This window comes from Fistularia commersonii, chromosome 22, assembly GCF_037954325.1.
Source record: "Fistularia commersonii isolate RoL2024-O1a breed Wild chromosome 22, RoL_Fcom_v1.0, whole genome shotgun sequence".
Lineage (NCBI taxonomy): Eukaryota > Metazoa > Chordata > Actinopteri > Syngnathiformes > Fistulariidae > Fistularia > Fistularia commersonii.
This window is the reverse complement of record NC_141305.1, coordinates 13,743,347-13,765,889: the sequence shown is the minus strand read 5'-3', so window position 1 is coordinate 13,765,889 and position 22,543 is coordinate 13,743,347. Positions and strand designations below refer to the sequence as shown.

The following is a 22,543-nucleotide window of genomic DNA, read 5'->3' as shown; positions in this document are numbered from 1 at the left end:
AATATTTCAAAGTAATTTCTTGATTGAACAGGTTGTCACTAAATAATCAGATACATTAAGTGACCATTAAATGACCTGCAAATTCTCTCAAGTTGGATTTTGGTTGATGGTTTTCTCTTGAAGTTCTGTTAATTTTGAGGATGCAGAATGTTCCTGATGAGAAAATTGGCACAGGGTAACTCCGGGGCAGGGGAACTCCTATTCTGATCATCTCTTATTATACTATTATCACATCCAGATGCTGGAGGTTTTTCCAGTTTTTAGTGAAACATAGTGAAGACCGCAGAGAAGATTAATAGATGTAGTGAAAAAGGACGAGTGATGAGGATACAGAGAATAGGGTTAGATGCAGAAAGCTGATTTTAGTGTGATGAATCTGGATGGAACACTTGGTAAACAATCAGCATTGCATTTCATGCTATGAATTAAAGGTCTTGCTTCTGTTACAACTGATATTAGATTTGGAATGATGACGCTGCCCTGAAAAGTGTGGAATCATGATGATCCTATCGTGTCTGTCACTGCCTCACATTTTCAGAAAAACCCACCCGTGGCACATATTTTAATGTTTGTGATGGTTTACAATGGGACTGCCTGACTTGTGTTGTCTTGTTGCCAGGTCTTGGGAATGTGCTTCGCCATGACGCTCTTCTGCCACATCAGCAGGTCTGGACTCGGCTACAAGTTATAGATCAGGAAACAAGAGTCATTTCTGAATTGAAAGGAGATATTATTGTACAGTTTTGTCCTATAAATGGCAGGGGAAAGAACCATCCGATGAGACTGTTTTTACAATGAGCAATCAGAAAAACAAATTACTGTATATTCTAACAATGCAATGTCCTTGTCCCATATTGGGGAAGCGTGTGACAAAAATAATTTCCTTCTTGCCCCCCCCCCCACTGCTTTGTATGCAACTAAATGTTAACCCTCCCCCCCAAAAAATACTGCTGTGAGCTGTTTGATTAAAAAGTATCTCAAATATTTGGCCCGATGAGATTGGTTTAAAATGTCGAGCATGAAAAGTGGAGGTTATAACCACTTCCTGTGAGACATGTTCAACCAGCCCTTTAGAAACAGCAACAAGTATGATAAAGAAGTTGAAACATAGGCGAGAAAGTGACACATACATTTATTTATTCAGAGACCGAAAAAACCCTAAAAAAATACTAAGATTTTCCTTTACTTTTAAAATAATTTTGTTCTTTTTGAGATCATCACACAAAAAATAGAAACAAGTAATTTTTGAAATAAAAAAAAAAATGTAACTGTACACAGCAGAATATACCATTCATTGCAAACTGAACACCCCTGATACCTCAAAACTATTAACACATATTGCAATTCACCTACAGATATGAAACACATAACAAAAAGGACTACTGAGACGGCTCAACCCTCATTCTCCCGTCTGAAATAAACTGGTTATTGAATGGGTTCACCTTCCAGCGGTTAATCTGTGTGAGCGTAGACCCTCCTCCTTCATGATGGATGAGCATGGTCCTCTTTTGGGAAGCGGAGCATTTACCATTTTCAATGATGATGTAAGCGGGGGAACTGAGGAGTTGCCCATGTCAACAAGTGAGTGTCAAGACTGATGGAAAAGCACTGCTGATGTGCTGTGGAAGTTTAAAATAAAATCAGTATTTCTTTTCAACCGTTGCTCAAAGACTGTAAATAGCGGCTGGTATAGAAAAGATGGGCTTTCATGAACCATAGATCTGTAACATTTTGAAGTGCCGACATTTAGACAACGCTGATGTCCATCTTTAAAAAAAGGAGCATCTTACAAATCGATGGGGAGGCAAAGGGCAGTACCTCAAACATCCCGTGAGCCAGAGCGCCGACCCCCTTGCAAACATAAACTAAAAGCACGACAGTACATCTGCCAACGACACAAATAAATAAAAGCGTCTCACTTGACCCTGGTTTACCCAACCCCACCCGCACCCGCAACCGCAACCTCCCAGTAACAAAGTGTCGCCATCGCTGGAATGAGTCACAACAGTTCGGGTACCCAGCCCCTCATTTTTTATACACAATTATTAAGCTTCTAATGCCTTATTTGCCCCTTCGGAAACAATACAAAGAAGCTTAGATCGGGAAAGAGAGCCCCCCCCACCTACATTGTAAAGCTTCGGATATTACTTTTGCTTTGGTGCAACCATTGTTCCTACTTCAAACTGGACAGTTGAAGCTGCTGGAAAGATATTTTCCTTTTTGAAATATATCAGTGTCTGTGTTTCCCATAGTTTACATTTTAAATTTTATACAGATAATTAAAAATCAGGATGTATTTGCACTGTTACAGTGTTACTCAAGTTTAAGACTACTAAAGAGTATCATGGATTGAAATGAACTCACACAAAGAAATCAATAAATAGGTTGTAAACAGGGCCATTCTGCACAAGTACTTCTAAAGCACATAACATATTGTGCTTAGGGTTCAGTAAATATGAAATAAAAATATCTACCAACACATCAATTTCTGGAAACATTTTAAAACTTTTCATGTGGATGAAAAAGACCCAGAAAGAAAACTCACAAATCCAAATGTGCGTGAGTAAAAAGGTAACCACGAAGAGAGTTGATAGGGTTATGAGCCGTTTCAAAAGATGATTTCCGGCAACTTGTACTAATTATGCTAACTGTGCCCTACAATTTCCACATTATTTCAATGATCATTTTTAGGATTCTTAAAATATTTCTACCCCTTTTCGCTTCCCAATTTGCGAGTATTTCTATTTCAATGAAATTGAAGATCATTTTAGGGGAGACCGAATCTAATTAATTTAAAGATATTTCTTCTTAACTTAGGTCATTTAAGTCACTGTTTAGTTGATGTCCTCATTGACTTGCCTGATAATTATTTTCATGAACATAAAAAAATAAAAAAGTAAAAATCAATTTTAATAAAAATAATTTGACATTTTGATGATTTTTCAGGATGTCTTTCCCCATACTTTTGTTGAGACTAAGATAATGTAGATCTTAACTCATGTTTAACCAAACAAAAAAAATTCTTTTTACATTTCATATATCTTCTTCTGACATTAAATTCTGTAGGAATTTCTCAGGAAGCCTCTATCTGGAGGCGCTGAAGCCGTTCCAGGCAGATAAAGGAAATTACAGATTGGGAACTTTTTGGCCTGTGAAATTAAACAACGGGGTCTTTTTTCGGGTCTTACATTCCAACGGGAAAGCTGAAGAGTTAGTGGTCACGTTCCTCCTCCTGGCTCATAAACCAAGCTGAAGCGAGGCTTTAACAGTCGAAGTCGCACAGATTAAGGGGAAACTGGTTACTAACCCCCCAAAACCATGGTGAAGTAAAGCTCTTTCTGTGGAAACACCAATTTGTCTGACGCTGAGACTATTCAAGCTGGACAATAGATGTGTTCGGCCACATATGGCATAACATGGCCCCGTTGTCAGAGGAGCTATTACAGCTGCTAGTAGCTCAGGTATGTATGGCATGTGAGTATTAAGAAAAACCCAGAAATATCTTTTAATTACTAGCAACCGCTAAGATTCTTTTCAGCCACAGCCTTTTCTGTCACTTTTGTTTGTGTTTAAGTAAGGGACGTTACAAAAAACAAACAAAAAAAACGCTACATAATGTTTCCCCCAAAGCCTCTGAAAATAGATAGTGGCTCAAATGGCCAGCTTCTTAACAAGCATGTGCCGTCTACACCGAAGACACTTTCAGTCTACTGATGGAGCCACATGGACTGAACGTAGTTCCGGTACTATAAGAAGAAGTCAACTTTAAGGGAACACCCTACTAACTAATAACCACATCAATCTTCCGAGCGGACATGTGTTTACTAACTGTCTGCGTGCCAAGTGAGAACATAGTATCAACAAATGTAATTTGACAGGACAACTACGCCAGTATGGCTTTTATTTCTTTTCTAACCATTGTGGCGTTTTCATTTTTGTGAAAGAATCAGAGTACAATAGACTAAAAGGTACCAAAATGGAAAATTTCCCAAAGGGACAGTTCATCCTGAGATGATAAGCAGCTCTGGTTCAAGTAAAGGACACACTTGCATCACAAAGTTCTGGTTTGTGGTTCTGACATTTAAAACCCATAAAAAGGCTCCATCCATCCAAATAATCTTCCAATTTGTCCTGGAAGCAGAACTATCAGCAAGGCACAGGTGGCAACCCAAGAGTTTGAGGAGCACGGCAGCCAAATAGCAGCAGTTATGCCAGACTGCAACAGATACACAAAACTATCCATCCATCATCGGTAAAAATAGTACGCACACACACCGAGAAGAATTTACACCTGAGTCTGACGGGGCCCAAATCCAATCCTGAACACCACCAACATCACAAACTTGAAGATTGTCAGCTTTGTCATGAAAATGACAGGGAAAACAGATAGGTGGGATAGAGTGGACGGATGAGCGCAGCCGGTAAAACTGGGCTGCAGGTGAAGTTTTCATAGAGTATATTTGGTGTTGCACATTCTAAGCTAACATGCGCACAAGGCTCTGGCTGGAAGTCCATCGCAATAACGATCTTTTGAAGTAAACCGTATGAGCTGAAGTTGAACATGCAAAGATCCGAACATGCAAAGATCCGCACACAAAAACAAATAAAAAAAAAAATAAAAACAACAGCAGAGGCCTTTATTTGTCCAATTCCTAAGAGTTGAAAGGGACCATATAGCCAATCAATACACCTTGTTTCATTTCAGACATCTCCAATTCAGATGGACTAGGTTAGAGTTTACGGAAGCACCCTTCCTCTATTACAGGCCTGGCCAACCTGTGGCTTCCGAGCTGCATGCGGCTCTTTAGTTCATGTTGAATTTTGTGTTTGGTGGAGTGACACGTGATTGCACAAGTAAAAAACACACATTCGCCGTGCACACCAAAAAAAAAAAAAAAAAACAACACACAAACACAAAAATCGACATGAATGTAACAGCTGCATGTGGCTAGGGAGCCACAGGTTGGCGAGGCCTATTACAATCATTCAAAGTTTAGACATTCACTTGAAGCACTGACGCCTAACTACTGTGACCAATCGAACAGAGCAATTTGAACTGAATGTGTGCGGGGTGTTGAGCACATACAGTACACATAGTATGTGAGCCTGCAGTCTTTACAAGAGTAGTAAACTTAAAAAACTAAGAAAAATAAATTCACTGCATTATATATCAGTACAACCGTTTATGTTCAGACTGCTACTTACAACTCAGGGCAGTCCAACAACTGCGCCACTTAAAAGAATTTGTGTGTAACCTCAATGTGATGACATGGAGGTATGGAAGTAGACCCAAAACGTAATGCATCACAAGCTCTGTGAATGCGATTCTGTGCTCTGCCCGAAGACATCACGCACTGTTACGTGACCTATATATGGAGCTAACAGTTACAATCTGATGAAACACTGTGAAAATACACACACTTGGAAGTATATCTTGAGCCCATAATCAGAATACGTTTGACTCAATAGGTGATGACTGATCTAATTCTTGCTTTTTTTTCTGTCAGCATAAGTGGCTGTCAGGGTATGTTGGCAGGGAGTAAAAGAAGGCCATCTTGGGAAATTAAAACAAAAAAATTAAAAAAGGAGAGAATTGACAAAGCCATCTATAAACTCAGCAAACATTTTTTCCTAAATGCTCTGGCATTCAGTCTCAGCTGGTCACATTATGCTAATTTGACAGGATGGAAGTCTCTTTAGGTTGGACAAAGATTAGGTCAACTTGGCTTTGGTCGGAAGGCTTTAAATCGTTGCACAAGCTGTTGGTCAGCTGTTCAGCTAATATATAAAGCGCCTCCTTTTGGTATTGAGCGTATTTCAGCCAATGACAACATCATAGAAACTCTAGTCCAAGATGATATTGACCATTTGAAAGCCCCCTGAGTGCCAACTTGACAGTAGTTCACAAACATCAATCTGGCTGCAGTAGAGGCAGGAAGGAATATGACACCATAAGTCAGATTAGCGGGCAAAACCTCAAAAAAGTCATGATGCTGGCAATGATAGCAGCAATGTTCTGGTGGACTCTGATGTATGACTGGGAACCTGGTCTCCTACATCAATTTGAACATACTTTTGAGATGTGGAAAAACAAAAACCACATCTAATGAACAGGCAGCCACAATTTAAAAATATAAAAAGAAACCTTTCCCTTATTTTGTCGGCAAGCTGATGTTTGCCATGCAAGCCATTATTGTCATAGCGCTTAGTCTGTCACATTGGCAAATTTAAAGGGATATGTATGGTTATTGTGATGGGTCAACTGTCTACCAAGTGGACATTGAAAAATGACACTGGAGTTGTTCACTAATGTCACGGTCAGTTGGGATTGTAAGCCGAATTTAGCTTTGTTAAACAGTGTAGGTATTTTATGCGCGCCATCAGAATGGGCAATCCAGCCACAAGTGAAAAGATGTCCTGTGAACAATACATTTTCCCATGTGACGCTGGGCCTTTGTAAAGACTAATGCTACCAAGATCACTGAGCACACTTCCGAATTCATAAACAAAGCTTGAATCGCTTAGGTAAAATTCTTGGAAAATATGTCTAGATACTCACAAATTGGGTTGCTAATCAGTTTGTTACATTTACTACGCAGTTCACAATTTGAGCAGCATCAGTAGCCAGGTATCTTGAGTGCTCCATTGTGAACAACCTGATAATAGTTAGCTGAATAGTGACAGGAATGCTAATACATTTAGCAGTCTTAATTACAGTGCATCATGGCTTCAATGATTTTATATGTTCATTCTTTTTTGCTTTATAAAGATGAATGCTGTCTTTGTTACTTAACTTTCTCCACACTGTATGTAAGACAACCAGATACGTTTCTTATTATCACTTTTGCCTTTCCAATCAAACTCTCTGCAAAGCGCTTATCTTTAAAGTGCCTGTTATTGTAGGCCCCTTCTAGTTTGAGCGGTCTCCTCCATCTAAAGTTGGTTTGACATTGTGGTTAATTATACTGCACACATGCTCGGTGTCAGCTCTATGATTAATGTTACCAGTGAAATGTTTGCTAAAAGAAAATGTGCCCACAAAAATGTCTTACAAGGCTCTCAAACCCCTTGCTTCACTGAAATGGTGCAGGTTGTCCAAGCATTTCTTAAACTGATCAGGTGACCAGCAGCCCTGTCATAATGGTTGCTGAGTGGATTTCAGATTCACTTTGGGATAAAGGTGCTCCTTAAATATCACAAAGATTAATTTAGCATTCAACACATTTGATGAACTTAAATAGTATTTTAGCTCAACAAATCGGTTTTCACAACTGGAGAGTCCTGTATGTTAGAGTAGTTAATACCGGTCTGGTATTCATTGGCCTGATGAGGGGAATTTACTTTGATAAAAGTAGTTATTTTACTTGATAAGCACATCTTTGTCACTTTTTTAGGAAAGGAAAAGAAAAGTAAATGGGACATAATTATTTCTGCTGCATGTTACTCAGTGCTGGAGCTCACGGGCTCTACCACACGCGGGGCTGAGTCGGGGTGTTGCAGTCTGCTGTGACAGCCAGATGTAGCCTCTCTGAGACATGGGAATGCTGTGGTTCTGGGACAGGTTGGCAGGACTTCTGCCAAGGGCAGTTGGGAGCTTAGAGGGGCATCAGCCTGGTGGTGTGGAACAGGAGGGGGTTCAGATCCTCAGCGTGGACTGCCCGATGGAGCGATGGCTCTGAGCGACTTCGCTCAATTTTTGGCAGCTGGTCTTGTACCTGCTCAATGGCTACCAGGATCTGACCAGGATAAAAACCAAATAACAAACAGTGTTCATTTGGTAAGTGTGTTATTCAAACTCATGTATAACTCCTGTTATAAAACCTTGGCTAAAACATCTTGTTATTTATATAAAAAGGGGAGCTCTCGGTGTGTATGTGTAAGTGTGTGTGTGTGCGTGCGTATATACATATATATATTCACTTCTGTTTATTATACTAAAATATCTAGTAGAAGATTGTTTAAGCCAGTACAGCAGTAACATTAAGGCAAATGCATCTATTGTCCTATTATAGATATATCAGCAAACAATGTAAACTTCCCATAAAGATCAATATCCCATAAAGTGTATCTAAATCAACCAACAGCAATGTAAAAAAGAAAGCAGTAAGTTTGTACAGAAAATAGGATTTAGGATTCTGAATGTACAAAATTATTTGGATTTTGACTTGTTTGAATTTGTTCTATTATATGCCTCTTGAACTGCTTTAAATGTCATTATTTCAAAAATTCTATCTTTGTATCCATTATAACCAAAGTTTATAATGGTAGCAGAAAAGTAGAGGTATAGTTGCTATACCTCTACTTCAAGAGAAGTGCCTTTTTTCCCTTTTTGATCATGCAAAGTTCCCTCACCTGTGGAAACAGGGGCCTCTCATCACGTTTGAACTTCAGACAATCCACGATGAGTCTCTTCATTGACTTGGGTGAGGTACTATACAGCTTGCTGAGGTCTGGAGATAAGTACCCGCGTCCAACCATGAAGATTATCTGAGAGACAAAATAGGGAACAATACTGAAATCCTACAGTGGGAAAGGAGGGTAATGATCCAAAAGGTGGTAGAAATGACAGCTAAGACAGCAAACATAACAAAACACTACACTTGGGTATGTAGCGGGTATCACTGAAATATAATTGCTTAACTTTAGTCGTATGAATTGGGACTGAGCATCATTGAGTCAGTATTTCTATTTTCTCTTTATCAAATTGCTCATATCTTTATGTAATTCTTGGGAATTTAGCTATGGTTATATTTTGATACAGAAAAATTCAATGTCCTCATCTGAAATCAAATAACCAAGATCTTGGCATCACACGGTTAACTTGTATCATTATTATTATTATTGTATTGGAATGATTAAACCGTGACAATGTGATTTTACTGTTTTCCTCCAGACAGAAATGTTTGTCTGATGAATATCTTGGGCTGTGTTGTCCGTTTATCTTTAATTATGTGAAAATGCTCTAAGAAGAAATTGAAATAAGCCACTTTAAAAAAAAAAACATAAAAACAAGTTTGCATATCAACAAGTAGTGATAATAAAACGTTAACAATTATTAAAATATCAAATAAATAATGAGGAAATCACTTCATAATCAGTGGGGAACTCATAGATAAAAATTACCTAGAATTGGACATACCAAACAAAAATATCTTAAAAATATCTAAAAAAAATTAATAACAGTGAAACCAATTTTAAATACATTCTTAAAAGGTTCAAGTAAATTCCAAAATCAGTCAGAAAAAATATACTCAATAAACTTTTCCTACATTTGAAGTGCTTTGAATTATACTGGACCCTAACTAAAGTGTTGATTTTTTGTTGTGGCATGTGTAATGCGTATATATTTTTTTTCATATTAGGATGAGGGGAAAAATCAAAACAAAACACGCTAGATGATGTTTAAATATTATCACACCGGACTTACATAACACCAGAAAATTTCTTTTTAGAGCATAACATGCTCTAAAATTCAGGGGTTGCATGTCATTTCAACTCTTTAAAGTACAAGCGGGAGTGAGTTATGTCACCTGGTCTCTGTTGTTGATATTAGAATAAGGCAGAGTCCCTGACATCAGTTCAAATAGCACTATTCCATAGCCGTACACATCAGACTGGAATGTATATGGGTTAGTGTCCTGCATTCGGATAACCTCAGGAGCCTGAAAAGGAAACCAAATAAATGCAGAGTTAATTTCTTGACATACAGCACTGAATCCCTTGTAATCAAAGGTTATGATTTCAAATTAACCACATGGCTGATGAACACCATTAACGTCTACTGTATCCCTGTTTACTTGGCAGTGTCTTACCATCCAGAGAATGGATCCGCTGGGCTGCTCTACCTGTTGAGAGCCACTCCACCGAGATTTCACAGTGGCAAGGCCAAAGTCTCCAATTTTAACAGTCCAGCCCTCATGGAGAAAAATATCTAGTAGCAGAGATCAGGAAGCACTAAAATGGACTAAAATTAACAATAATTAAAAAAAAAAATTGTATCGTTGCAGTGACAAGGAATTTAACATCCACATTTGATACTGTAATTGTCTTGGAATTATTATTTTTATTTTGGGCCAGATATACCAGTACACTCAAATAAGAAATAACATTAAGTAATAAGTTGGGTATTGCATTTGTGGTCTTGAAGTGGGTTTTATATAAGAGCATGGTACTCAAGTGAATTCTTATGGCAATTGAACGGTGTACATCTAAACATGCACTTGCAGAGACATAGGATAAAGGATTCGTTAAATATTAAAAATTACGATCATTTTTAATCACTTCTAATCCAACCACAGATTAGCAAAGTTGTTTAGAAAATGAGCGAAATCAGAAAAACCCCAATCCAGCATGGAGAACTGGTGTTTAAAGCCGAATCACTTAACAAAAGATTTAGACGTGTTTTGGCTCATCATTCAAAGTTACATAATAGCCCGGTCCTTCAATCCACTTCAGAACAGGCAGCCACCTTGTAGTAATATAAAATATAAAAATGTATTAATTATGAAATGAATTCTTTTTGAAATCTTTTCATGGCAGCAGACTTGGATGTCTTCCCATTAAGACATTTCACCTCTCATCCAACTCTTCTTCAGTTTGAACGGACGGTGGGGATTTTTCTGTGTATAACTACCAGGTTTGGGGGCTCGTCTGTTTTATTGGCTTGTTAAGATAATGAGAGTTAAAACATAATAAAAAAACAAGGAATTACTGATGCTACTTTTTAGGAACCAGGAGCTATTTGTGAGCCCATCCTTATGGACTAATTTTGCAAGAAAGAGTTTTTGCTTCGTGTCTTATTTGTTAAAAACATATTGTTAAAAACATATTGTTCATAATAGTCCGATCACTGGTTTAATCTTAACATAAACCTACAAAAGAGGAAGCAACCACAGAACACAGAACATCAGAAAGGATACTGTTTGATTTCAGGTCTCGATGAATTATGTTCTTGGCATGAAGATAACTGAAAAAGAATTTTGATAATAACAGAAACCTTTGGTTACTGCATATTTTGAAGGTTTAGAAAAGAACAGCATATCAATAAGCACACAGATTCTTCTACAGAAAAGGCTATTTTGTGCAAGAATAGAATATGGCTAAATGCTTAAGAACAAATCACATCAGGCCCTGAACAATATGGGTTGTTGGAAGGATATTGGCAGTAGCTTTTCTCAAATGTTGTAATGCATAAGATTTGTGCAGGAATTTTTCTTGGCAACATTTTGGAGACCATCACTTAATGCAATTACACCCCAGCTATTTGTCGTTTCCCCTCCTCTTTACTTATTTTCCATCTACCCTATTATGTCTCACTATCTTTTTCTTCCATTTGAAATTATTCAGTTCCTTCGTTTTCAAGGCTCTACTCTTCCGCCTCATCCTCAAATTATCCCCATTCTGATTCTCCATTTGATGCCTCTATGTGAAGATATTGGAACCTCCAGGCTCGCTCAACCAGACTCACCAACAGCTTCATACACCAGACTGTCAGGATGCTAAACTCTCTTGCCACTATCCCACTTCCTACATTCTATCCCACCCCAAGATGCTGAACTCGCTCTCTCTTCGCCCCCCCCTCCCTGTCTGCCTGTCTGTCCCACAACTTTGTATCGGACTCCAATAACATATCAAAACATTACCACTGTTTTCTTTTTTGCACTACTGCTACTCTGAAAAAAACATCATGCTGCTATTTCAGCATATACCATGATGGTACTAACTACTAACCTTTGCACTTAACTGTACACAAAAAAAAAAAAAAACTCTGCTGCTACTCTTTCATGCAGTCAAATATCAGTCTGTATTTGCGTGCACTTTATATTTCATACCTCATAGTTTAATGTTTACTGTTAACGAAACAGTGTACTTTACTGCTAAATGGCACTTGATTACCATTATTAATACATGTTAATTTCATGACATCGTGGATTTGAGAAATGTCTCCTCAGTTCCTCTCTATGTCCAGTATATGTGGAGAAATTGAAAATATCCTAAAATATCTCCCAAATTTACTCTCTTTTTCATCCCTCATTTTGATATCATTTCTGCCCACTCTTATAGACATGCATGTACAGGTAAGTGCGCACACACACACACACACTTGCTGGCTATCTTATTGATTTAGAAAAATTATCAAAATTCTTGCATGTCCTTGAAACAATGCAGTACCCTTGGTGACAGTGATTGGTCTGTGCCACTGCTAAGTCACTGAAACCTTTTGCAACCGCTTCACAGTAGAAGAGGAACTTCCAGCTGTTATTTCTGCTTATGTTCCAACACAAGCATTAAGGTGTTCCAGCACTTTGACATAAATCATCAAAACTGTATGCAGTGTCACATAGGGATAGTTTTATGTTGGTGAATAAAATTTAGCTTATCGTATTATTTTCATCCTGATGCAAAAGACAAAGATGTGTCACACTCCAAAACTTAAAAAGCAGAAATGTATCTATAAATTTTTGAATGGGCCGTGAAAAATAACAAACATAAAAATATCAATGTTCCTCGAAAAACACAAGTTCAAAGAGGAAATGACTACGTGCTGCCTAAGAGTTACTACACTGTACATGCAACTTTAGAATCAAATCCATTAGATATAAAATGTCATTACGAAAAGGAGCAAAAAAAAAAAAAAATTAAAAAATCACATTTGGACACAAACGACTTTTCAAAAACCCCTCTAATTTTGTCAGACTGGAAACTGTCTTCAACACACTGTAATATTTGTTGAATTTTATTTGTTCTCTAAACTTGATTATTGTTTTGAATGATACTTTGTTTTTTTATGTATTAATCAATTGGTAAAAGGGAATAAAAGGGAATTTGTTGTTGCATCACCTGAGCTTGCTTCTTTAGCAATACTCTTTTTGTAACATTATCAATCATTGGGATTAGGCAAAGCAAATGTTTGTTTTTTTTTTTTTTTTGGTTTAAAACCTCTTCAACATATCATAATGTAAAGGCAATACTTTGATTAACATAAAGTGTATAAATAGCAACTAAAATAACCGGCCACAAACGGTAGCTGTCACTGAGCAGTGTTTTTGAGGTAACCTTACTCCATGCCCTGTGCAGTCTGTCTGGCCACATCGATGCGGCGCATAGTGTCAAACTTGGATTCTGTGACATGCAAGTGGCGGTACAGGCTGCTGCCTTCACACCACTGAGTGATGATGGCAAAGTTGGGCTTAGTCATGTAGCCCATGAACAGCAGGATGTTGACATGGCGGGTCTTCCTGCAGAGATTGTAATCAAAAAGAGAAGGATAAATTATCTAACTCAAAGTCATTCCCGGAGCTCATGTCGAAGTGGTTCCAGTTAGCACAAGTGTTCATTTAATCTATCTTATGTTTCCAAATATCATGATTAAAATGCATTTAGCTGAATTAAAGCTTTCCTAAAAGAAGGTACTACTGAACAATAAAAACAGCACTACTCACCGCAAAACCTGCATTTCATTTTTGAAGGCCTGCAGCTGCTCAGGTGTTGGCTCAGTAACTTTTAGAATCTTGATGGCCACATCTCCATGCCACTTGCCCTTGAAGACGGTTCCAAAGGAGCCTGCACCTATTCTCTTTAGGATGGTGACTTCTCGAGAGTGAACTTCCCAGTAGTAACTCGAGTCCCTGTACCCTCCTCTGTGCTAATTTGAACACATTTCCAAACAAACTGGTCATTATTTGAATGAGCTGTTGGAATGATCAATATAAAGACAATTTAGAAAGAAATACCACTTACCACTTTTTTCTTGTCATCAGACGAAGACGGCTTGCGCTCTTTGTGTTCTGAAGGGGACTTGGGAGGTCTCCTCCCTGGGGAACCAAGAGAAGAGGGTGGACTGGTTGAGGGTTTCGGTGATGGCTCAGGTCCTGCAGAGATAAAAGGATGAGATATTTTCAGGGGAAAAAAAACAGGTAATAACAGAATGCATTAATAGCGATTATGATGTTATGGAAAATAAGTAAAACCATACCTATTATGTTGTTGAATTTTAGTGCTTCCTAAAAAAAGATGAGAAATGTTATACATTTGATACATCAACATAAAGATAAATTATGTTTCTGATACATCGGCAAACTAAAATTACAATGTTTCTGAACATTAGAAACATTGAATAGCAGGGAGACAAATCATTTGCTTCCCACTATTGACAAGGCTTTACCACAATCTATTACATTTTGGATGGCATTGCACAAACCATCTTGAGAATAGGTCACTGAAACCTGACCGAGTGCCCTGCTTTATTTATCAATTAATGTTTACTTTCTTGGTTATTCAGTATATATAAGCAACGGAAATAATAAAAAAAAATTACAGTGCCTTGAAAGCAACTGTGCCTGGGAATTTGCCAAAGAACATCGAGCATCTTGAGCTGAGAGAAAAGGACTTTCGTAGACACAGGCCCCAAGGAAATGAAGAAACTGTTTGTTCAAATGGAACACTTCAGGATCATTATTATACGATTCTCTTCCGTTGTACGAGAACTCAATATTACTATGTTTAAAAAATATAGCTTTTTCTTTATAGCAGTAAAACATCAACATCATCATGTAGCTCAAATTTAAACATTCACAATTTTTTGATGCCAACACCAGTTATTGTCCCTCCAATTGGCCATGAGACCTTTGCAAGATCTGCATCTGCCAGTCTGATTCCAGGAGATTTGTATCCAAGTAACCTGACAGCAAATGAATAGCCTTCCACAAATGTACTTTGCAATGCACACTTTTGAAGATTTTGAATGTTTCAGTCCAACTGCTCTGAACACGGAACAATAGTTGCAGTAAGTAGAGAAACCAACAGTGAAACTACTTTGGACAAAGTTAGTATTGTACCTCTACATGAATCTTGTCTCACAATGTTTGTGACCACAGTTCAATCCTCCCAATGTGTTTCAAGGCTGACAGGTTGGGAAACAATAGAATTTTCTCTGATTAAACACGGGCTGAGAAGCTAACACTCACCTCTATGATGCTGGCACCCGCAGGGCTAACTGTGCTGACCATATGAACATTGGGCGTGGAGGTGGAGCGGTGCCTCTGTAGAGACTGACCATCTCCACTGGGCATGGGAAAGCGGAAGGCCGACGTGGGGGAAAGGAGGTCCATCCTGTTTTTAGCGAAGCGTGCGGTCATTATACGCATGTAAATAAGAGTCTCATCTTACAATCCTATTCATTAATACATGAATTGTCTCAGGAGAGAACTTACCCAGCAGGCTCTGGGGTTAAAGCTATGTTGCTCTGTGATGGGGAATTTTCTGGCAATAATATCTGAGGGTACTCATCTGTGCAGGGACTGGTCTCACACCTGCACAAATAGGAGGCAAGAGGGGGTAGAAAGGACCATCAGCGTGAAAATGCACAATAATAGCCATCAAGTTCTTGAGGCAGGGCCTAAAATATCTCTGTGCAGTGAAATCAAAATTAGTATAATCTTAAGTATAACAGAATAATTTTTGCACTAAATTGGAACTTTTTTCTACCTCATGCTCTTCTTAACTTCACAAAAAGTACTTCAGCTTTAAAGAGGTTTAATCCGTTTTGTAAAAAAAGCATCATAAAGTTGCTTTAAAGCGGAAAAATTCAATGTTTTGGAATGTGTGAGTCCTAAGTCCTGACCTAAATCCTAAATAAATACCATGAAGGGACCTGAAACAGGCAAGGAGCCAACCAACACCCCTACGGCCGGATATTCTTTAAGTAGCAATAGGCAAAAAATCTTCCAAACTACTTAAAGGACTGAAAAGCCATAGCAGTAAAATGAGATCACATCAGGCAAATGGTGACATTCTTTTGGACCACACAAATACTCAAGATTGGATCAGTCTCCTAAAAAAATAAATAAATAAATTCAGGGAAAAAAAAGTAGTTCCCACACATTATTGGAAAGATTTTTTGCAGCAGCTGCAGATTTTGCTAACACTTTAGAAATAAATTTTTCTGGATAAATGTGACTTAAAAACATGTTCAGATTTTTGAGGAACCAAGAGGGAAACAGTTCAAAAGAAAATTTAGTTGGTTATTTCAAAACTGTAGAAGCAGTACAGTCAAACACAGTGGTGTATGAATATATATATATACACACACCCACACACATATATACACACACACACACATATATACGTGTGTGTGTGTATATATATATATATATATATGTGTGTTTATATATATATATAGATGTGTGTGTACACACACACACACACACACACACACACACACACACACACACACACACACACACACACACACACACACACACACACACACACACACACACACACACACACACACACACACACACACACACACACACACACACACACACACACACACACACACACACACCAAGAGGCTTCTTCAGTTTGAGAATTGAATAAGAGGTGAAACGTCTTCAAGTGAAGAAATTCAATTCCAGTTGCCAAGACAATAAGACTTCGACAAAAATTCCCTGACTGGTACCAAACGTTTCCCTCTCATCTCACCTTTTGCTCACTGTATCCATGTCCACACACACAGTAGGTACTTTGCTGCTACAGTGTTGGTGAAATTTGTAGCCACATGTTTGACATCTGAAGCCATTGAAAAGGAATTTGTGACAAAAATCACAGTAAGCCAGCTTGAAGAAAGTTTTCCGTACCTGTAGAGATAAACACAAGCACTTCTGAAACAAAGTTTTACAACATTAAGAGGAAACCCATTTTAATAACAAATGTACAATACATTTTAGCTGCCTGCCTGCTACTTACAAAGTTGTGCATTGTGAGGGGAATATCATCCAGGACCTCAACTAAAAGCTCCTCTCCAACTAGAGGAGTGATGTCTGTTTCCCAGTCTGTCAGTCTCTTACGCCTGCCAAATCAAAAGTTAAAAAAACAAAAACGAAACATTAGAAGTTATTTGGTTTTTACTCAATATCAATCCTCTTTTTACATCATTGCAGTTTGACATTCCTCTGCCATGGAAAAGGGACCTTCTCACTATAGCAGCTAATCGCGCAAAATTAAAAAAAACATCTGGAAAATTTAGACTATGACTGTTCAATATGAATTTGAGTCTTTCCACAGAAACTACTCAGTCAAGACACGAGACTTTCAAGAGTATTTTAAAGCACAACCAATCATCTAGTTCTGTGTCCTGGTAGGATATTTCAATGTTAGCCTTACATTCGATGTGTATCACTCAAATAGGGAAACATGTAGAAGGTGTTCGGCGTCACAATAATCCAACTGGTTAATATCTGACCATTTGCAGCAGACAATTTGTAAATGTGCCCTATTACAATAATTTCTATTTCGTATGTTGAATACTGCTTGGACATTCTTTTACTTCAGTAGATACAATCGTAGATAGTGATGTTATAAACATTTTCGGACAATAATCTAATCACCAGAGCTCAGTAAATTAAACTTACAAGATAGGGCCTTTTTTCTGTCTCTTTGTCATTTTGCTGATTTTACTTAGTGTCTGTTCTTTAAGAAATTCAAAAAACTATTTGCTGCAGGCTGTCAAACACATTTATTTATGATTACCTGTCTTTGTCAAAAGTAAGCAAGTAATATTTTGGATACTGTTACAGCCTCTGTGTTTTTGCAGTTGATTGATGAGGTGCATATGATGTCCATTATTAACAAGAAATCAAACTAAGCTGCTTCTTCTTGGCTATTTTACTTAAAAACTGGGCAGCTTTTTGAGCAGTAACACTGTGCCGGGCTGGGACAGGAAACTTTGGAGTTTTTAAGAAGTCTACATTTCCAAAACTCTGTCATTAACTTTTAAGGTGATTATTAAGATAAGGGACACTCAAGAATTCAACAAGGAAAAAAAATCTGTGTTTGTGCAGACTTTTTACAGATACTTCTGTTAAAGTGTAAAAAGTCATCAGTTAGCACAGATGACAATCCTTATATGGCAATAAGCAGATTTACTATAAACAATCATATTGCAAACTGAGAAACGACAACACAACTGCAATACCGGCACTTAAAGTATGAAAGGACATTGAAGCAGACAATAAGAACGCTTACCCTTCTAAAAGGCGAAATACAGCACAGCAGTCTTGACTCAGACCTCTCACTTTGAGTGCCTTATCTAAACTCTCGTGCACAGTCTGTCCTTGGCGAACATTTACCTGTGAATGATAACAACTGACTTTGAAATTATATTCAATGGACCACGTCAAGACAAAACAAAGAAGGGTAAAGGAACTGCTACCATAAAGGTGCAGTTATAGCCAGACACCTCCTGAAAATTAATCTCCATACAGAAAACATTGGCCGTCATTGTTTACGTGTATCTGTGTGGTAGCATTAGGGCTTTATTGATTTTTTTTTTTTCTTGATGAAAAAATTGCGATCATCTGGGATGAAATGACAAACTACTCATTATGATTGCCTCATAGAGGAGATGGGTAATGTGTGTGTTCACATCACACACTGTAGCGCTGCTTCAGTTCTCCCCCGCTGCAGCCTTAGTGCAACAGTTTTATACAAAAATTCCATGATACCACTTTCAAAATTTCTTCACCAGTGCTACCTGAGCTTGTGAATTTATGTAGCATAACAGTGTGACATAACAGAGGCGTGACATATAAACACATCAGTGTTGTGTTTAGAGAAAGCAGTTCCACCGTTCCAAATATCTTTTACACGCACGCACGCACGCACGCACGCACGCACGCACGCACGCACGCACGCACGCACGCACGCACAGCTCTTCTGGTGGATCAGCAGAAAATACGCTGGTCTCTCCATTCTGTCTCTGTGTATATTTATCAGGATTCCTCAGCTTAAGGCCAGATTTGACTCTTTAAACTAAATAGTATGAAAAAAAATACATCAATCATTTTAGATATTTATAATCAGGACAGGTATCGATTGCAAATCTGTTTCAGCTAAGTTGCAACCTCTTGCTTGAATAGCAAATTTATAAACAATGGATGAAGGATTGATCATCGGACCCTGCAGCCATATGGGCCAAACGCTAGGAAAATGATGATGATGGTGCTAGCAGACAATACCATGCAATAACTGTTCTATTTTGATTATTTTGATGGTCAACGAAAAAAGAATGTTAAAGTCCCCTCCCCCGAATTTCTGTCAAATGCAAAAGACAGCTGCAAATACAAAACTATATGGACAATGTTTAAACTTTAGACTAAAGGAATGACTGAAGTTTATTTCACAAGGGTAATCCAAACTTTAATTCATTCCTTTCAAATCTTTTAAGACTGAGAATCAGTAACACCTCGGTTTATACAGCCAGTGCAATATCTATCCACCCTAAACAAAATTTGTCTCGTTGCCAAGTGGGAGATGTACCATTTCAACTGCAAAGGTGATATATTTTGGAATAATAAACAGTGCAATTGCAACCCAAAACAACACCGGCATTGGTAATGTCAACTTTGCCATTATTTGCACGTTGCTAAAACCTTTGTTCGATGATGTCTACAAAAGAAGAGAATGATTGTAAATAAAAATAATTGTAAATGAAAGTAAAATGGATTTCATTCCATTTCCATGATTGTTAATAACTTTTTCTCTTGGAAATGTGATCTATGCCAGGCTGACCTTCACCATCAGGGTGTACTGACCTCTAACTATAGTTAACTAAATATACTTGGTAAATGATTCTTACTTGATTTAAAGAGTATTCAAAATCAAGTAGGGTTCAAAGGTAGTTAAGTCAGTGAAAAATAAATCATTGGACTTTTAATTTTCATTATTCATGAGAACAATTTAGGGTCTCGCATGTTTTTGCACTGTGGGAAGAAAGAGGAGAACCCCGGGAAACCCACGCAGAATTGGGAGAACATACAAACTTCTCCCAGAAAGGCCCCCCCCTTGAGGCCCCTTTCTCGCTGTGAGGCGGAAGTGCTAAGCACTGCACCATTATACCGGTGGTTTTAAGATGGTCATGTCATTCACGGGTACAGACCATTTTATATCTCAGTAACAATAAATATACTTACAAAGAAACATTATTTCTCAATAATGATAATTTGATTTTTTTATAATGCTCCACAAAGCATGGTCTGATCCCACAGCACTAATTAAAAGAACGGGGTATAAAAATTGAAGAAATCTGTATGCTTCTTTTACATGTTCAGCCAAGCAGAGAAACTGAAAAAACACAACAAAAAACAAAGCAAATGTTTGGGAGAATTTCTCTCACAAAGCAAAGTTAATAAAATATTTGAAACTCAAAAGCATGAGAGGTGAATGCAGACTCTTCAAATAACACAAGTTCAATATTGAGTGCCAATATTGCAAGCAATCAATCAGTTTTAAAAGATGAAATTTTTTTGCAATAAAATGTAATGCCTTTTGATCTGAATTGTAAAGGCATCCAGATAACAATTACAAAAGGAGATACTGAAGGCCATCTGTGAAACCTGACACCAACTGTTCATTACCTCACTGAATGACTGTGAGTGATATTACTGAGAGAAGTGTCAAATTTTGTGTGAATAATTGCACTTACAACTACCAAGGCAGTCAATGTTCTTTCACAGTGGTGACACTTGCCAATTGGCTCTCTCTAATCAAGTCACAGGATACTTAATGCTTTTCCTGAAAAACTGACCAGGAACTGAATGAATTAAAGGAGCAGCATAGGCAAAATCATCTTACCACTGTCCTTTGTTTATTGGGGAGGTAGACTCGAATGGTGCCCCCACCTCGGGGTAGATCTTCTGGACTGGTTTCTCCAGAGGAGGAGTATGAGGAGGAGGTGGAGGACATAGTGGGATAGTGGGAAGGAGCTGGAGGATGCAGCACTCGGACAATACAATCTCAGAAATGATTCATGCACATCAGGTTCAAGAAGAGTTAGCCCTTTACCTAAAACCTGTAACAGCATGGGAGCACTTAAGTTAGGAAAGTCTCTGAGATGTGATTTTAGGTGGAGGTAAAACTACCAAACACAGCAAATCCTGTTGCCAAAACCTTGACATTTCTAGGTGAAACTATAGTTAATCAAAATCAAAAATTTAATCCATTTATACATAAATAGCAGTGTGAATCACACAATTATTAAAACATTTTGCATACAATGAGAAAGGTACGATGACGTTGTGATTATTCATTTTGATTTGCGTTTCATCTAAGACTCACTGTGGAAAAAATATTACAGACAAAGAACCAGTATTGATAATTCAATTAAATCCACAAGGAAGAAATTATCAAAATGGTGCCAGTTTGTAGTATGTTATGGCTGTTAAATTTGACCCCAAGACCATTTCAATTATTGTATAATATTCAAGTTGAATCACTATTACTGATTAATCATCTCGAAACAATAATTGCTTACCTGCTTGTTCCTCTTCAGACAACTTAAAAACCATAATAATTCAGTGCATATGAACTGGTTATATCTGAAGCGTAGTCAATTGTTCTTTCAGTGGTCGAGATAAGACAACATTAGAGCAACATTAGAAAATACGACACAATAGTTTTATCGTGATCATCTTCCTTTCATAATCACTTGATCCCAAGAAGCTAGACATAAAATTGGCTCCTTTATCTAGTCCGATTAAAAAAAACAGTCTGCTGAAAGAAGCTAAAAAAATCATCACCGTCGCTTTTGGCGAATGTTTACCTTTTACCTTTCCTGCAAAAGCTTAATAGATCACCACTGCTTTCTCACAGAAAAAAAACATCCGGAAAAACAAACCAAAAAATTACTTTTTGATCACTCGGCCATTCATCACAGGGAGCAATATGTAGGATCAGTGAATTAGTGGCATGGACAGACGACACGGACGCAAGACTCACCCGCTACTATCCAAAGACAGCAGAAGACAACTCGCCCTCAAAATGCTACAATGCAAGTGTCAGATCGAGCTTTTAATTAACGAGGAAATTGACCGCACTGACAGTCAGTTGTAACCAAGAAAAGTCGCCGACTACTGCGATGATGTCCATGCTAGCTGGCGTTAGCCGGATAGCTTAGCGTCGGATTTGCCTGGTGTCTAACATGATATATCGACTGATAGGAGGCCATGTTTCTCTCAGTGCGCTGCTCAAGCATTTGGAGCTAACGTAGCAACGACTTAAAAAAAGGTTGTGCCAAGTAGGTGAGAAGCGTCATGCTGTCAGATTCATGCTACCAGTGCGAAGTTTTTCAAACTTCTACATTTTCCCCAAATGCTAGAAATGAGACACTGATAGCATGCTGGTGGAGTGCTTCCTGGAGTGGAAGAGGAGATAGTATAGCTAACACAGTTGCTAGCGTACTTTACAGCTTAAAAGCTACTCACAGCCTGCTAAATACGCGTTAGCCAACTTCGGGGGTTTACCAGCACGTCAGCAACTTGTTTCTCTTATTTCTAAATTGTGTACTAATTACATTGACGTGCAAAAAGCTGCACTCAATTTCTCACTAATTAGATCTCAAGATAAATGAGGGAAACCCCCTACATAAAACTACTTTAATGTAATCTAAATACAAATTAAACGCTTACCTGTGGCAGCCATCTTGAATTCTCTCAATTTAAGAGTCGGATCTGTCAAGAACTTCGGGGAAAGCGGAAAACCCGAA

The 22,543-nt window shown here is 38.0% G+C and overlaps 2 protein-coding genes across 2 annotated transcripts in view; one reads left to right on the top strand and one right to left on the bottom strand.

The window, feature by feature from the left end:
* Nucleotides 1-4,904, top strand: part of LOC147221765 (leukocyte surface antigen CD53-like) — a 12,451-nt gene extending 7,547 nt beyond the window's left edge. The window contains exon 9 of the mRNA XM_086169184.1: nt 620-4,904. Coding sequence (XP_086025310.1) covers nt 620-691 — 72 coding nt within the window. The 3' untranslated portion in view covers nt 692-4,904. The remainder of the gene's footprint in view (nt 1-619) is intronic.
* On the bottom strand, nt 1,119-22,543 carry araf (A-Raf proto-oncogene, serine/threonine kinase). The gene is made up of 16 exons (XM_086169183.1): nt 22,467-22,543; nt 20,635-20,851; nt 18,028-18,131; nt 16,750-16,852; nt 16,486-16,640; nt 15,213-15,311; nt 14,967-15,111; nt 13,976-14,003; nt 13,741-13,871; nt 13,443-13,645; nt 13,062-13,238; nt 10,920-10,966; nt 9,813-9,931; nt 9,531-9,662; nt 8,353-8,487; nt 1,119-7,736 (listed from the first exon to the last, which is right to left on the bottom strand). The coding sequence occupies exons 2-16, from the start codon at nt 20,743-20,745 to the stop codon at nt 7,596-7,598; spliced, it is 1,830 nt and encodes a 609-aa protein (XP_086025309.1). The 5' UTR covers nt 20,746-20,851; nt 22,467-22,543; the 3' UTR covers nt 1,119-7,595.

Coding starts and splice junctions, on each gene's coding strand:
- araf (XM_086169183.1), bottom strand. CDS start 20,745: ATGTCCTCCACCTCCTCCTCATACTCCTCCTCTGGAGAAACCAGTCCA. Junction 14,004..14,966: donor CGGGTGCCAGCATCATAGAG/GTGAGTGTTAGC, acceptor ATCTTTTTTTAG/GAAGCACTAAAATTCAACAA. Junction 10,967..13,061: donor CAGACTGCACAGGGCATGGA/GTAAGGTTACCT, acceptor ATTCTTTTTCAG/TTATCTTCATGCCAAGAACA.